At 36.3% G+C, this 18497-nt stretch overlaps 1 protein-coding gene across 1 annotated transcript; it reads right to left on the reverse strand.

The window, feature by feature from the left end:
* Positions 1–451: 451 nt before the first annotated feature.
* LOC127455334 (fibronectin type III domain-containing protein 4-like) lies at positions 452–15166 on the reverse strand. The gene is made up of 6 exons (XM_051723136.1): positions 14604–15166; positions 7312–7427; positions 7000–7204; positions 4364–4453; positions 3967–4103; positions 452–1414 (listed from the first exon to the last, which is right to left on the reverse strand). Exons 1-6 carry the CDS (start codon positions 14674–14676, stop codon positions 1373–1375), a joined length of 663 nt encoding a protein of 220 aa, XP_051579096.1. The 5' UTR covers positions 14677–15166; the 3' UTR covers positions 452–1372.
* Positions 15167–18497: the final 3331 nt, after the last annotated feature.

The following is an 18497-nucleotide window of genomic DNA, read 5'->3' on the forward strand; positions in this document are numbered from 1 at the left end:
AATTGGCTACATCACACATAGCTGGTGTGTGGTGAGTGTACTGGCGCACTATGGTTGCCTTCACATCCTCCAGGTGGATGCTGCACACTGGTGGTGTTTGAGGAGATTCCCTCTATACTATGTAAAGTGCTTTGAGCGTCTATAAAAGTGCTATATAAATGTAAGGAATTAGTATTATTATTATTAAATATGTATGTATAATATGTATGTGTACATGCATATGGATACTGTTAATTCACCATTGTTGGTAATTCATTGTTGCACAGAAAATCAATGTGATATAGTGTTTATTTGTATGAATATAGTACTAATTTCTCTTTTAATAAACAAAGCAATAGATATCCTGTGATACTAAACTTAAATAGATATGAAATAATCATAAAAATATGATACATGGATGTGTGAAAAGAAATGACACATACCTCAGATCTATACACTTTTGGTACTTAAACCATTATTAAAAAAAAATGTTTATTTATTTGTGCAATTTTGGCATTTTTTGTGTTACACTATTTATAAGAGATAGATTGAGGAATACTAAAGAGGTGTGGGCATAACTTCAAAAAATGGGTGAGGTACAGGGTGTGGAATGAGGTCCCGGGTCTCTAAAGACCAGAGGTATGCGTTTAAGGGTTAAACTGCTTCTAAACTCCACATTAAAAAACAGTTTTTAAACTACATTAATTACCTATTGCCTCAACTACAACTGTGTGAAGCATATTTACTATATTACTGAATTAGCAAACAAAGTAAAAATTAAGTTATTATTTTTACTATGCACACTACAATATCAGTGTAGACATATGATTCAATTAACTTTCAAAAACTTTACAAGTTTATCATACTAATACTTATATAACAGTCAATAATCTCTAAAAGGGAACAATTTAGTAACACAGCATTAATACATTTAAATAAAACACAAGCAATTCCTGTACAGTTCATTGCAGCGAGAAATGAATAATGCATAATATAAAGCCGCTCCTGTGGCTACTGATTAATTTGTTGTCATAGTTTACAATAATTAATGAGAAATGTCACATATATAATTGTTTTAATGCATAATCATTTTTCATGGTAACAAAACCATTAGCACAGATCTCCACTGTGATATCTTGCTGCCAATGTTTGAACTCCACAACATTCATACCACTGAAATCTCCTCTTGTGACTGGCCATAAAGTTCCTTGTCATTGAAGAAGAGATACCGTATGTTCAGTGTGCTTTATTGGAATATTCCACGGAATACCCGTATACTTCTTTATGATTCCCAATTCGAGAGGAAGTCCAAGTTACTATTGCCTTTGACGCTTGTCATGAACATCAAATAATGAGTTGATATCCGTTGACAGATCTGTTGATGATATCTTGGTTAAACCTTGATGATGCTAACATGAGATGATGTCTTTTGGAACTATAAAAGGGGAAAAAGAAAGTTTACAGGTTAGAAAGACTAACAAAATAAACCACATCTAGAAACAACCTGATTTAAATGCTCAGGCGTACATTTTCTGACGACTGCACTACACTGATAACAAAGTGGTTAATGTTTGGAATAGCATACTACTATATTACTCTTACCATTTCTGCATGGAGGACTGCTCTATAGTTATCAAATATCGTTCACTTAGTTTCACTCATTTACATGGACTTTTATGGTGCTTTCATATGAAGTTTCAAATGGAAGTTTGGGAGAAGCTTGTTCGTCTAGGCCTGCCAATCATATCCCAAAAGATATGCAAGTGACTGCTTCCTTCACACCAATGACGATCCTTCCAGCATCCCTCCACCTACCCATCACCACCTTTATATTTCATAAAGCCAGCAAAATTGTCTTTGTATTTTTAGCTTTATCTTGCTTTAGGACAGCACGCCAAATCCGTTTACCTTCATGTGCTCCAGGACTATATGAATCAGTGAACTTGTGAAATGCTTTTGGATCTGCGGATTAAGTCATACTGGTTTGAAATGACTTGAGGATGAGTAATGTTGACAGAATTTTTAGGTGAAATATTTCTTTAACATTGCTCCTGCAAAACAGTATCACTTTTTAATTATTCTATATTTTGATTATTTGAAAAGTTTATAATTAAGATGCTCTATTTTTGTAACACAGAAAGTACATAGGAAATAACAAAACAATGCAGGCCGAGCGCCAAAAGGTTCATTAAGATTTTTTAAAATCAAGGATGTCATTTTTTATTGTTCAGCAAAACAGAGATGTGACGAGGAGGAGGAGGAGGGTGTGGCCGGGCCGTGAGTGCGCACGGCCGCCCCCCCAATCGGGCTAATCAGCCGAGGAGAGGGATAAGGCCGAGCCGGATGCGGCAGTTCTGGAGAGAGAGAGCCACACGCAGCTGCCGTGTGTGTGTTTGTTTGTGTTTTGTGTCTTTTTGTTTAAGCTTTCATTAAAATATTACTTTGATGCTTTGTCTGGTTCCCGCCTCCTCCTTGTCCATCCTTTATACTGTTACAAGAGAAAACTAAAGGAACGCGTGCAGCTTTCATAGTATATTTAACCTCCTCAAACCCGAGCGTGACTGCTGTGTGCATTTTCCATTTCCCCTTTTTGATTTGTAACTTTTTGATTTGTAACTTTGATTTTGCATGTAATAAACAAGCAAACAATTAGTTTTTTTTTTTCTAGAGCAAATAGTTTTCCTAAAAACTGATGTCCACATATGTGGACTGCGGGACCAAGTTATGAAATTTTAAATAACACTAAGCTATAGAAAGTCAGATTTTTTTCACCAAATAGTTTATTATGTTTCCAGAAGTGTTGGTTATTCGTGTTTTTGAGACGTTACAGACCAGATCAGAAATTAGCAAGATTAATTCTGATTCAAAGTAATGTCCAACATTCTCCAATCACTGCCAACCATGTTAAAATAATAATAATTATACATTATAAATTGTGAATCTATGTACTGATTATCATTGTCCCATGTCTGCCAAACATGTTGAGTGATCCAAACATCATCTGCAGCCTGAAACTGAACTTTTGATCTGATTTTATGAGTGAAAGCAATTAACTGCATAGAGAGCTATAGGATGCTCCCTTGCTCCCTATTTAGTGAAATACCTATCCTCCAGTATGCTGTCTGTCTGCACTGGTCTCAGAACAGTTCAAAATTCACCTTATTTTCATCTATCTCTATATAAAGTCTCTGAAAGCAACATTATCCAGCTTTTGGATGAACCCATTGATTCTCAGTGTGAAAATGCACAGTGAATATAGGAATGCATTCATTAATGTTAAGGAATTTAACCTTATTGTATAGTGATAACAAAATAAAATATATTAAAATGATATTAAAATAAAGCGAAATGACCCCCAGATGTGTTTATGTTGACATTACATTTTTTTTTTTCAACTTTTGAGGGAATAATGGCCCAATTTCCACGTATGAGGATGTCAAGTTTATCAGCACGCTGACACGTGAAAAATGAATGCATTTTTTAAAGCAGCATATCAAACGAAACTAGAGACGCTACTCTTTACAACCAAATATGTTTCAATGAAAAACCTTAAAGAGGTTTCTTACCAGAGGCACTTATGCTCATAGAAGTGCTTCACGGAAATCGACGCCATGCTATTGTGTCGGCTGATTTGGTGCGCCAGACACTTAAATGACAGTCTAGAGTATTTTGAACAGTATTCAGTTGCTTTAAATTAATTTAAATTATGCAATGCCTATAGTTAAGCCAAAATACAAAGTCCACGCATGCAGACACAGGGTCGCACTTTTCGTTATTTTCCAGAAAGAGTGACATGAAAGAAAATGAAGGTAATTATGACTTTTTTTAAAGCTGTAAAAAAAAAAAAAAACAATACTGTTTTAAAAGAAAAACACCATTTTCAGAAGAAAAAAGTATGCCATATATACTGCACAGTATGCACTGAGCAGTATGTTAATATTCCATTCCGAACGTAATCAAAGTGTTCGTCAAAGGTGAAGATTTTACCTTGCTGCCCAACAGGCCTCCATTATGGTACTCTGGTGTACTCTGCTCAGACAGAGGTTTGGTTTTCTCTTTACTGTGGTTGTTGGAGTCGTTATCTTTGATGATATCGTACTGCTTACAGAAAAGTGCAATCACAGCTGCAACGAGACGAGAGATACATTTGATTACAGGGACACCAATCAGATATCTTTAATTAAAACAAAACACTTTCTTCCATCTGGACATCACAATCGATTTTGAAAGGAGAAAAGTTCCACTTGTCTTTTATTAAGGTCAACATGTGGGACTATTTTTGTAACAATGCTGACGATGTATTACAGTTGCATTCACATCAGAGTACTTTAACTTACATTCATAATGGTTGGGGAAAAAAAACTTTGTTCTTAGAGATGTTTACCTGCCCACATTAGTAGTACAGTCATAATGATCAGTATCTCTTCGGTCTGTAGATGTCTGGATATGTTTAAACCCTCAACTGCTGGGTCTTCTGACCAGATACAGACAACAACACATATTAGATAATTGAAGAGATGAGAAAAATCCCTATTATCAATGGTCAATTTAAAGAACCCTTGAAATCAATAAGCTTTGTGGTTTTAAGTCCTTAACCCTTTAAGTTCTGAGGGTGTTTTTAAAGATTTCCTGTTTCAGTGGCATACCCAAAATACAAATAAAAAACAAGGAGGGTCAAGTGTTTGGTATTATTTGAAAGAAAAACTTTTCAAAAATTTTAATGATATAGATTATAAAAAATTCTGAGACTCTCAGCCTAAAAAACAAACGACTCAAAAATAAACTTTTTCTTATTTTTCTGAATTTACATTATAAATCTCAGGGTGTACATAAGGTGGCTCAGAAAAACTGCTTTTGTTTTGTTCCCAATCATGTCACCTGTAACTAAGCAACATTTTGTGTTGATACAACAAAGCAATCAAAAGTTGTAGAATTACAAAAATAATTTATCCTAGTGTCCGAAAATGTCTCCAAGTGTCCAAAAGTCTCTTCAAACAAATAAAACATAATAATTGTACAGAAGAACTAATTATACAAGCAAACACAACAATGACTAAAGGTTTGCATAGCATGCAGACATAGTAATGAGATTTCACAGAATGAGTTTCATTCTGTGCCATTTGAGTCATCAAGTCTGTGTCATGTACTTGGCGCTACATCGTGGTGGCCATATGTAATTAGAGTGATTGATTACATGATTCTCTGCCCAAATATGGAGGACTATCACCACTGGTTGGAGCAATCTGAACCCAATTCGATTGGTTTAGCGTTTCATGACACTACAACATTTCCGAGGACGTCATCTGATCCATGAAATCTAAAATGTTTGTAGCCAGACATTCAGATGCTGTGTGCACATTGTAGGTTATCTAATGATCTCTGTATCCGATTACTTTGTGTGTGGGCTCGTTTTAAAGATAATCACCTCCTCTAAGTAATGGTATGTGATATTTTATGTTCCGTTTATATTTCATGAAGTTATAAGTGAAAATGCAGCATATGAGCAACACCTGTTTACATGAAACGTGTACTATATGTCTGTGAGTAAAACAATTGGCTGGTTGAATTCTACTCTTTGAGCCCTTTCCAACAACACGTGGCTATTTGATGAGTTTGATGTTTTAACCGATTATAATAATATGCACAGTGCAAATTTTTAAATAAATTATAAAAATGGATCACTTCTGATTTATCTGCAAATTTCAAAGCACTTTTTTCAGTTTTTCAGTCAATGTCTACATGCATTGGAAAGTAGAGATTCTAAGCTTTAAAACGATACCTATTTTGTGTTGGTCAAGTCTGTAGTTATTAATATTTTGGTAATTATTTTTCTTTTCCTCGAAGGCCCATCCGAGCTTAAAGGGATATCTATTACAAGTCATCACTATGCTTGTGTATGCTCCTAAAAGTTGGCAACAGTGTTAATCTCGTCAACGAAATTACTGACAAAAATATTAGTTGAAGAAGGGATTTTTTTATTTTGTTGACAAAAATGCTATTTATTTATTCAAACAGTCTAATCATAGTATGTTGGGAATTTCCAAACACTTACTTAAACACATCCTGCATATGTTAGATTAATCACTACATCCACAACATAAACGCAATATTACAAATTACATTTGGACAGACAGTGAAGTCAATGAACAGGTGAATTTTAACTAAGTTATGTGCTAGTCAGAATGCATAACTTGTGCTGTGAATACGCCGTTACTGTAAAATATGCGCTACACGTCACACAATATCCTAAACTGTTTAAACGTGAGAAATTCACCATTCACCAAATTCATCGTGAGAGTTACTTCTAAAGAGTAACTAATACTTCAGTATATTCCTTATATGCTATTATTTCAGGAGCTCAGATTTTCTCATGTTGTTCAATCTTAAATGTTAAATATATTAATCTTTAATATTTTTGATACATGTTTAAACAATTGTTATTATTTAATAATAACTATTAAAATATAACTATAAAATATCTATGTTTCTGTCATTTTGCATATAATCGGCAACTAAAATGTGTTATTGTCGACTAAAAGTATAAGCCATTTTAGTGAGAGTAAAATTTATTAATTTATGAATATGACATAATAAAATATTTACTAAATGTACAGGACACTTTTGTCAAAAGACAAAAATTCTAAAAATAAAATAAAAATAAAAAAACAGTGAAAATTAACACTGGTTGACAAAGTGAACTTTTAGCCAATGTACACATTTAATTTACAGTCTTTTACATTTTGGAAAATGGCCCACAAGTAACGCTGACATCATCTCCTGCTTTATCCAATAAAATGCTAAAATCTAGATTGACAAATGTCCCCTCCCCCTAAATTATAAATACCACATGCCTCCAACTAGAATTTGCAAGCAGCAAATCATGACATCTGTGACCTACAGGAAATGAACAGAAAAAAAACAAGCCCTTCGATATGTCTTGAAACAAAAAACAAATGGAATGTGCTTTATTAAAATTAGTTGTTTTAGTCATTTACAAAAAAACTGTCCATCAGGCCATACCTTGATCCATCATGGTGGACTGAAAATGTTCAGATTTCTTAAGCGTTCTGAAGTGAATCTTTTTGCTGGCTAGACTCTCTCCATTAAGTCCAACCGACTGGACTTGAATGATATAATCCATGTCTTCATCGAGATCCCAAAGTACACAAGCTCGACTAGTTGTGTTCACCTCACGAATGAAACGCTGCATCAGTCCGTCCTGACGCTAAAACAGACACACACATTTAAAATCAAAGCACAGGAGGATTCCTCGGGAGTGAAGTTACTACAGAAATTAAATGTCAGACATCTTTAATTTTAACTTTCTTTGACCTGCTGTGAGATGGCAAAGCCAATTACAGTCTCTCCCTCCGGAATATTCCAGGACACAGTGGCGGAATCGGCGCGCAGGTGAGTAACAGAGACATTGACAGGAGCAGCCGGTCGGTCTGTGAAATACAAATCACCAGTATGAATAATTTATTAGCACAACCCCCTGCTCAATCAAACATATACACAACAACCAGTGTGTACAGTTTTACAGTATCTCAGAATGTCATTGGAAATACCAAGATTGTGAGTTTCATTCCCATGGAACAATATTTTAAATACGCTCTATGTTGCTTTTGATAAGTGTTTGCCAAATTCATGAAGGTAAATCTAACAAATACATTCTAAAACATCAAAGACAGGATCTCGGCCATATACTGTAAATGAAACATTCAGTGTTGGGTGAAATCTGATCACAAAGTAATTTATTACTGTAATCTAATTACTTTTTAGTCAAGAACTAGTGTAATGCATTGTAAATTTGTGTCATCAGATAAAGTTACTGGGCCTTATTCATGAAACACGAGCAGAACTCATTTTTGTGTAAATCGTTCGTAAAGCCATACTGACGTAAATTCTTGTTAAAGATTTAAATTAAAGATTTTGTGTTTTCTAAACGTTAGTTGATACGAACATAATTTACATCTGCTCCTGACTATGTGTAAATGTTGCGTTCTTTCAGGCAAACTGACATGACTATGTTAGATAGAAGTGAAAATAAATAAGTAATGAAACAATTAACTAATAATTAAATGAGTGATTTAATATGAGTATATATAAAAAATAGTAAAAGAAGAAGAAGAACATGAAAAGCTTTGTTTTCTGCTTGCATTTATTTTTTTCAAAGTATCATTTTTTCCAAACTCTCTTATCGTTTTTCCAGAAGAAGTGTTTGACATGGGGTGAAAGGTTCATGGAAAGATGCATTTTGCCCTCTAACGTGACGGGTTGGACAGTTTTTTAATTTTTTTTATATGAAATCTATAATTTAGGGTTCATAATTCAGTATTGGCATCGGTTAATTGGTTCAGTTGATAACGTATGGTCAATGCTAATGCTGTTAAATCCATAAATAAACACATCACGTACACAGTACAACAGGGAAAAATAGAAAAAGCACACACTCTCGTTTAGCTTGCAGATCTGTAATATCACTTTTACCATCATGATTTACCCGAGAAGTTTCACAAATGAAGCTGCGAACTGAACCGGAGAAGGTTAATGGTGGTGGACATCCTCCTCCCATTTTTACACTCATGTCAAACCATTTTTATTGACTTCTTGAACTTTTGATTCACAAAAGAGAGTCATATGACAGCAAAAACATGCGAAGACAGTTACTCACTTTCTTTGAGGTGCGATTGTGCTTGCTAAATCAAACTTTTATGATACGAGTGTACTTCATTCATAAAAACGGTTTCATTACTGTTCCATATAGATGTTAACAGTATTTACTAGCGAGTCTGGTGCCTTCCTTATATGCCGTTTTCATGGGCGTGGATTATGATAATTGTGAATGAACGTGCACACGCCCCCTCTTTACGAATGTTTGGATCTCAACAAAAATATACAAATTTTACTAATAAATCTGGGGAGTACCAAGCGTTTGTAAATCCAGAGGAACGTTTTCGGGAAGGTCCATTTTACGTGCAAATTACTCCCCACTGACTTTAAATACAAGTTTACGTATATTACTTGGGTTACACATTTCTAAAATAAAACTATTTAAGTAGAATACATTTAAAACATGAACTGTGTTCATATGTACGTCTGACTGAGTTTCTGTGACTTCTGAAGAGTCACTAACAAGAAAAAAGTGGTTGTGAGCGTATGACTTTCTATCTATCTTGGTATGGTATCACTTTATGGTAACGTTGTTATACATTTACATTAGTTAATTCAATATTTGACATGAACTAACAAACCATGAACAAATCTTTTCCTGCATTTATTAATCTTATTATTAATGTTAATTCATGCATATACTACCGTAAAGCATTTTTAAAGGGACAGTTCACCCAAAAATGAAAATCCTAGATGTGTATGACTTTCTTTCTTCAGCAGAACACAAACAAAGATTTTTAGAAGAATATCTCAGCTCTGTTTGTCCTCACAATGCAAGTGAATGGTGACCAGAATCTCCAAAAATCCCATAAATCAGCATAAAAGTAATCCATACGACTCCAGTGGTTAAATCAATGTCTTCAGAAGTGGTATGATAGGCGTGGGTGAGAAACAGATCAATATTTAAGTCCTCTTTCACCATAAATGCCCACTTTCACATTCTTCTTTGTTTTTTAGCAATTCGCTTTCTTCATGCATATTGCCACCTACTGGTCGGGTTGGTCAAAGGTGGAAATTTATAGAAAAATAGGACTTAAATATTTATCTGTTTCTCACCCACACCAATAATATTGCTTCTGAAGACATGGATTAAACCACTGGAGTCTTATGGATTACTTTTATTCTGCAATATTAATTTCTAGTCACTATTCACTTGTATTTTATGGACCTACAGAGCTGATATTTTCTTGTAAATATCTTCGTTTGTGTTCTGCAGAAGAAAGTAAGTCATACACATCTGGGATGGCATGAGGATGAGTAAATGATGAGAGAATTTTCATTTTTGGGTGAACTAATTAATACATGTTATTTGTGAAATATTATTATCATTAATATTAAAAATGCTGTTACAAACGGTCATTGTTAGTTCATGACACCTAATGCACTAACTAATGTTAACATATACAACCTTATTGTATAGTTTTACCAAAATAGCTTTGTATAAAATATGGTTATAAACTCTTTCATGTTAAATGTATGATGTTTCTGAAGTATTTTTTGTAGTGCATTGTAGTATTTATGGATTTCTGTGGTCTGCACTTTACCAAAACATTCAAGGACAAATTTGACACCAGTTCAATGAACAACTACAATATGATGTGTTCATAAATATGCAACACTCTGCTGGGAGATTATGCAAATGTATTCCGATTTGAACTCTTCTCTTTAATGGGATGATCTTGAACCACAATTGGCCAAATTAGTGGCATTCCACGGTGGTAAACTCTTCTTAGCAGAGTCTCTGACTTTATATGTCAGAATGAAAGATTTGTTTGGCACAAAAAGATGGACAGGCATTATTATTATTTTATAATTTTTGTATTTTTATTTTTAAACAAAACACCACCACCCTGCTGTGGGGGCCAACAACATATTCTTGCAAATATATTTATAAAAAAAAATGTCTATACCAAAATCAAAAAAAGAAAATCAGGCAAAAACAATAACAACAAAAAGGAAAAGAAAGGGGCATGCAGTAGGTTTTCTGACTAGTCTCTCTATACTGTTGTTTGCCTACATGTGTATATGCAAGTACTGTACACTGCATATATTTGTAATGTTTTTCTGTTTTTCTGGTTTCTTACAATTGATCTTGAATGTTACTTATCTGATATTTACATAATATCTACAGTATTACATTTATGTTTTTAAAGTTGAAGTCATTTCTGCACCACTAGTGTTACCACATGGATTTGCTAAATAATGACAAACAGGTTTCAAAGAGATAGTCATGCCATTGGTTGAGCCAGTGTTTCTATATCAAGCTGGTTGGGATGCTCAAACAAAGTAATGTTTTTCACCCAACACAGTCCCAGAACGACTCGTAGTAAATAGTATGAGATGACGAAATGGTAAGATATCATAGGTTTGGCATGTATAAAAATGTACAACATTTATTCCAATAGAGACCTGTGACGAGAAGGAGGGCATGGCCAGGCCGTTAGGGTGCACGGCCGGTGCTGGGTCACCTAATCAGCCGGGAGGAGGAAGACGAGCTAGGGGCACCATTTCGAGAGAGAGAGAGAGAGACACGTGGCCGCTGTGTGTGTGCGTCTATGTGTTTTATGTTATGTTTTTGTTCTTTTATGCTGTTAAAAGTTTCGTTGACTGTTCTGATGGTTCCCGCCTCCTCCTTGCCCATCCTTACCCGTTACATTGGTGCCGAAACCCAGGAAGGAGGAGGGATGCACTGTCGTGGAGTCCTCGCCTCTGCCGTCCACCAGGGGAGGAGCCGCGGCCATCCGCCAGGGTACGGAGTTGCCGCTGCTGGCTGCAGGGAATCAGAGGAATTGCTGCCATCTGCCAGGAAGAGGAGGAGCTATTCCATCCACCAGGGGTCAGAGGACTCGCTGCCGTCCACCAGGGGAGGAGCGGCTGTCATCCGCCAGATGGAGGAGGAGTGGCGGAGGACTGGGCAAAGGCGTTTCCGGGGACTGGCGAGCTAGTTTTTCTCTCTCTCTCCTCTTTCTCTTCCCCTTGCTCTTCCCCTCTCCCCTCTCCCTCCCCTCATCTCTCCCAGGGCTCCAGAGAGGCGAGGAAGGGCAACACCTACACTCCAGTATGGGAGGGGAGGGGAGGAGAGTTCGTCATGCCGGAGGTCTCCCCGGCCTTAATCAGGCGGTGGAGGAGTGTGACGAGGAGGAGGGCGTGGCTGGGCCATGTGGGTGCACGGCCGGCGCGGAGTCACCTAATCAGCTGGGAGGGGGATAAAGACAAGCCAGGAATGCCAGTTCAAGAGAGAGAGAGAGAGAGAGAGACACGCAGCCACTGTGTGTGTGTGTGTGTGTGTTTATGTTTGTTTAAATTCATTTATGTAATTAAAGTTATGTTGACTGTTCTGCCGGTTCCCGCCTCCTCCTTGCCCATCCTTTACCCATTACACTGGCGCCTCCTGCTCGTCCCCTGCTTCGTCAGCTGGGAGGGGGATAAAGACAAGCCAGGAATGCCAGTTCAAGAGAGAGAGAGAGAGAGAGACAAGCAGCCGCTGTGTGTGTGTGTGTGTGTGTGTGTTTATGTTTGTTTAAATTCATTTATGTAATTAAAGTTATGTTGACTGTTCTGCCGGTTCCCGCCTCCTCCTTGCCCATTCTTTACCCATTACACTGGCGCCCCCTGCTCGTCTTTATCCCCCTCCCGGCTGATTAGGTGACTCAGCGCTGGCCGTGCACCCTCACGGCCCAACCACACCCTTCTCCTCCTCACAAGACCCAACCAATAAACAGAGTTTCAAATCGATACAATACATGCATCAAATTTGAGCTATCATCCAATCCAACACTTTATTTTAGGAAAGGAAACGTCTGTGAACAAATTTGGTTACTCTTTCCATATTTATTTACGCAATACAAATAACTGATGTATGTCAATAACCTGCAATACACTTCATTAATCTCATTCCGAACTCTGCTGTTTTCTTTTTTCTGTGGTACCCAAAAGTTATTTTCCTTAATTAAATCATGGTTAGGTTTAGGTTAGATTTAGGTGTTACAATAATTTATTAAACTTCTGAATTATACTTTTGCGTACTTTTGAAGCTTGAAGAGGTGGTCACCATAAACTGACATTGTATGACATCACTGAGCACAAATTGTTTTCACAATTTCTCACTTTGTCTTAAGAAAAGGAAAGAAAGTCATATAAGGTTATAACAACACAGGGGTGAGTAAACAATGACTGAATTTTCATTTTTGGGTGAAATAATGCTTTAAGAAAAATCTTAATAACATAGTTTGTTGGTTAGTATTTTTTTTTCTGATGGGAATAAGTAAACTTGTACGATGTCATATGATTTCACCATCTCGCACTATTATTACGACTTGTCATGAGACCAGGTTGAAAGCTCCATTGTGTTTACACTTTTCAAGGGATTCAACCTTACATAATGCAGTTTGTAGTATATTGTACTTTGTAGTGTTTATATTGTACATGGTATTTCTTAGTGCATATTGTACGTACTGTACATTGCACACAGTACTTGTACACTTGCAGGTTCATACATTGTGTTATTTATGTCTTAAAGATGTACCTACAACAATTAGACCAGTTGTGTGGCCACAACGAGTTCTAATTAGAGATTATTTAGCAGAGATGGGCCACTTCTATTCAAATGAATGGGAGAAATTGGAACGCCCAACCAAGGAGCTCTAGCAGCCAACGGTCAGTGGATGTATAAAGGAAGAGCCAGTCACCTTTTAGATACAGACATCGCCTGTCAATCAACTCGCTAACATGCATGCACATTAGCTAGACAAGATGGGAAAATTGTGTGTTTAAGCGTAATATAAGGTAAAGAAGCACAATTTATGATTCCAATATTATGAAATTTTATTGCTTATTTGAAATATGTTCTTTGATCGTAACCTTGACCAACCGTGTTTTAGATTTCGGTCTTTCCCCATTCAAGTAGATAGGAGCTGCACTGCCATGACTGGAAATAGCCTCCAAGAACGTTCCAAAGATGGCCGACATTGGACTGACTTGCTAGAAAGACTTTGGTTCTATTCTATTATATATATGAATAATAGCAAAACAATGCCAAACTATGTTTTCATTTCAAAATCAAACATCACTACCTACATCATTCAAATCTATATGTGGCTATACTGTTGGCCTTCCAGTTTAATTCAGCCAGTGTTTCAGGATCAAACATATTCATGGACCTTAGCAGGAGAGCAATATTGCGTCAGAGTGATGAGTAACTGTGCACTCACCATTTAATCTTGGAATTTGCCAACAAAAGAGAACCCCAGCTCTATGTAACCTACACCAAGGTCAATGCTATCAATGCCACATGAACAAAAACATTAGATTTAAAATCATGATATTCGCTTTTTAATAGAAATTGTCCAAGTAAGATTAAGTGCAAAGTATTTCAGAATACCTGGCCAAAAAATGTCTCAATCTTTCAATTAACTGTGAAGTTTGAAGCAATTACAGGGTACATTTGAAGCACTTGTGAAGTGAAGGGTGCACAAAATGGGCAGATTGACAGAAGTGACTGTATTCTGTTACTTTTAAGATTCCAAAACAATATACAAATCCATTTATATGGATTTGTATATTGGGAAGTATTTATCCAAGGTAATGAAAATGGTCCTTATGGATAAAGGTGGTAGTAAAAGACCCTACAGAACACAAAACATCATTCTTTTAAATTGGAGTGGTACTTAAATGTCATGATTTGACATGATCTACTATAGGTGATTATCTCAGCACTATCCATGGGCTCATTAAATCAAAGCCAAGGACCAACTGTGTAAAAGCCCATTTCTTTAATGTCTTGCTTAACTGGGCTTGGAGCGGGCTTACATTTAAAACACCCTGAAAGGTTTATATAACACTAGCATGCTTATTAAATGTAGCCACTGTGACCAACACATCAACTTAAACATAATGTATATGGTTTTAATGAATATGAGACAATTATTAATAATACAGGTCATTTTACTTACTTGCCCCTGCAAAGCAGATGTGACATCCAAACAAAGTCAAAAGCAGGCTCCCAAAAGTGAGGAGAGAAATCATATCTTCCTTAAATGAGTCAATCCAGATGAGTGACACCAATTTCCAAGGAAAGGTAACGTGAACTTGACATCTCTCCAACAATTAGACGACTATAAATAATATGCATTAGACTCAGACACTCAAACACTGACCATAATGTCCAGATACATTGTTATGATGAAAACAATCTATGCCAGCATCCTTACAGTCTTGATGTTATTGTCAAATACATACGCTCCGAAATGCACCACAATCTGTTGCGATCCAAACCCGCATCCCCAAAGACCGAGGAAGATGCTCTCTTTCCCAATGACGATACAGAAATAACACTTAAACTCTTAAATCATCAGTTTTACCAATACACCTGTTCCTGCATGGGCGCGAGCTCATGTTTGCCTTCCGCACTTTTATTCGCTTGTGTACGACGTTGTAGGAATACTAATAAATCAGTGGCGTCCGCTGCATCGCGAGCACATGACCCACAGGTGGCCAGTTGGTGACTGATTCTCAGCAGTCACTCATTCACCTTCAATAGCCGCGTGACGCACAGAAGAGCCGCAATGAATGCGGTCAATCCAAACACACAATCAGCCGCTCTGTGAGGAGTGATGTATGACGAGAGTCAAACTTGGGCATCGATGGTCTACTGCAACATATGAAGATGAATACAAGAGATGGAGAATGTCAGATGGGAAGAGAACAGATATGTGACTAGACAACAGAATATATGAATAGAATAGAACAGAACAGAATAGAATAGAATAGAACAGAATAGAGTAGACTTCATATACTGTAATATTAAGATTATATTAAAAATATTTAAGATAGAAAATAATAGAAATGTGAATAAAATAGAGCAGAAAACAATAGAAATGTCAAAGTCTTGACTTTATATAGTCTATTGCAGTATTTAGATTTCAAATACTTCAGAAATGTGAATACAATTGAATAGTTTAGATACTGTAAATAGAATTGAGAAGAATAGTCAAAGTCTTATGGTATTTTTAAAGAATACTCAAGAATTTCAGATAAAAATAGACTGTATCAATGTACATAGAATAGAATAGAGTAGTAGTACAATATTTAGATTAGCCTATATTAAGAATACTTGAGAATTTCATACAGAATAGAATAGCAAATGAATGTGAATAGCATAGATCAGGTGTGTGAATTGAACAGAATAAAAATAATAGTAGAGACAAAGTCTTGACTTTATAAAGGCTAGTCTACTGCAGTATTAAGATTACATAAAAAATATTCTAGAATTTAAGATAGACAGTAATAGAAATGTGAATAAAATAGAGCAGAAAAACAATAGAAATGTCAAAGTTTTGACTTATAAAGTCTATTGCAGTATTAAGATTTCAAATACTTCAGAAATGTGAATAGTTTAGATACTGTGAATAGAATTGAGTAGAATATGAATGACTGAATGAACGTTACATTTATATAGTGCTTTTCTGACACTACACTCAAAGCGCTTTACACAGTGAACAGGGGACTCTCCTCAACCACCACCAGTGTGCAGCATCCACCTGGATGATGGGACGGCAGCCATAGTGCGCCAGTATGCTCACCACACACCAGCTATTGGTGGAGAGGAGAAAGTGGAGTGATACAGCCAGTTAATGAATGGGGATTATTAGGGAGCCATGATTGATAAGGGCCAATGGGGGGACAAAGTCTCGACTTTATATATAGTCTACTGCAACGTTAGGATATTTTCAAAGAATAATCAAGAATTTCAGATATAAATAGACTGTATCAATGTAAATAGAATAGAATAGTCAAAGTCTTTAGATACTGTAATAATTAAAACATTTGCCTATATTAAGAATACTTGAGAATTTCAGATAGAACAGAATAGAAAATAAATGTGAATAGCATAGATCAGGTGTGTGAATTGAACATAATGAAAAATAATAGAATAGATAAAGTCTTGACTTTATATAGTCTATTGCATTATTAAGATTATATTGATGATACTCGCATTGTGTGTACATCATTATGGATCAGATGTGTGAATAGAACAGAACACAATAGAACAGAATAGATTAGAATAACATAGAACAGAATAGCCAAAGTCTTAATGTTTAGGTTATAATAAGAATCCTCTAAAATTTCAGACAGAAAATAAAAGTCAATCAGATGTGTGAACAGAGCAGAACTATGAACAGAAATGAAATAGTCTTGATTTTATAGTCTATGGCAATATTAAAATTATATTGATAATACCAAAGTCTTTCTAGCAAGTCAGTCCACTGTCGGCCATCTTTGGAATGGAAAGCTATTTCCAGTCATGAAAGTGCAGCTCCTCTCTACTTGAAACACTGAAATCTCATAAACTGTTGGTCAAGATTACGATCAAAGAACATATTTCAAATCAGCAATAAAATCTGTCAACAAATAAGTTTTGCTTCGTTACCTCAGATACACTTGTATAGCTAATGCGTATGCACGTTCTTGAGTTGATTGATAGGTGATGACTGTATCTAGATTAGATTGGATTAGGTATACTTTAATGATCTTGCGAGGGAAATTGTTGTAACAGTAGCATAGTCAACAGATAGATTAAGAATAACAATAATAATAAAAGCAGATTGCAGATCCACAAAACAAACACTGAATATCAAGTAAAGATATGTGCAATATATACATTAAAACCAGTAATAGTAATAAATACAATATATGATAAAAACAATATGTACAGATGGTAGTACAATAGTGTATTCACCTGTCACACAAAGGTGAGCTATTATAAAGTGTTTAAATACCTTTTAATATCTAAAAGGTGATGTAAAGTGGGACTTCCATTCTACATCCGTTGACCGTTCCAATTTCTACCATTCATTTTAACAGAAGTGGCCCATCTCTGCTAAATAGTCTCTGCTAATACTCGAATATCAGATACTATATGTAGAACAGATTACACTCAAAAAAAAAATAAATAAATAAATAATTTCACTGTTGTCACATTTACTTAATTCTCCCTTGTTCATGTTAACTAAAAAAATGTCTTGCCATCTTAACTTAATCCATTTAGCCCATCCTAAATGGCGGCGTGCATGGTTGCAGCAGCCACTCGTCCCTAAAACGGTGCTTTTGTACTTTTTTTCTTTACTTTGCATGAGTGATACACAGAACAGAACATTTAACATGTGTACCGGAATATTGGGTGTACGTGAATATGATCGTCAAACATTAATTGACATCGGACACAAAAGGGAAATGCATCCAGATGGAGGCACGCTGGACCAGCTTCTCCGCTTCGGCATACTCCGGACATCGGGCCACAAGACCGCGACATCACCAAAGGACGCCGAAATTGGTGTGCGAGAAAACGGAAGTGCGGAAAGCTTGTTGGTATCCATGCTAAGCTAAAAGCTCACCCTAGCTGACCAGCACTCCCGTCTGTTTTCCTCTCTAATGTCCGCTCAATCGACAACAAACTGGACCATATAAGATTGCTTCTGACCTCCCAAAAGAAAATGAGGCTTTGTTGTACCCTCATCTTCACTGAGACGTGGCTGCACGAGCGTATTCCCAAGTCTGCCATTCAGCTCGATGGGCTAACTGCTTTCAGGTTGGACAGGATAGCTAACCTATCCGGTAAGACTTGCGGTGGTGGCTTGTGTTTCTATATCACTTTGCGTAGAGTTAACCCACGGTAAGCTGCTGGACCTGACAATATACCAGGCTGGGTGTTCAGGGAATGTGCTGATCAGTGGCTACCATTTTCACCGACATCTTCCCTGAGCTCGGTAACAGTTCCTGTCTGCCTCAAAACAACTAAGATCATCCCAGCGCCTAAAAAGTCAACTATGTCCTGCCTCAACGACTAC

This window comes from Myxocyprinus asiaticus, chromosome 17, assembly GCF_019703515.2.
Source record: "Myxocyprinus asiaticus isolate MX2 ecotype Aquarium Trade chromosome 17, UBuf_Myxa_2, whole genome shotgun sequence".
Taxonomy (NCBI): Eukaryota; Metazoa; Chordata; class Actinopteri; order Cypriniformes; family Catostomidae; genus Myxocyprinus; species Myxocyprinus asiaticus.

Excerpts from the sequence above, each read along its gene's own strand:
- LOC127455334 (XM_051723136.1), bottom strand. The coding sequence starts at position 14,676 with ATGATTTCTCTCCTCACTTTTGGGAGCCTGCTTTTGACTTTGTTTGGA. Across the intron at positions 4,104-4,363 it reads TGTACTACTAATGTGGGCAG|CTGTGATTGCACTTTTCTGT; the intron begins GTAAACATCTCT and ends GTCTCGTTGCAG. Across the intron at positions 1,415-3,966 it reads GAGGCCTGTTGGGCAGCAAG|TTCCAAAAGACATCATCTCA; the intron begins GTAAAATCTTCA and ends CCCCTTTTATAG.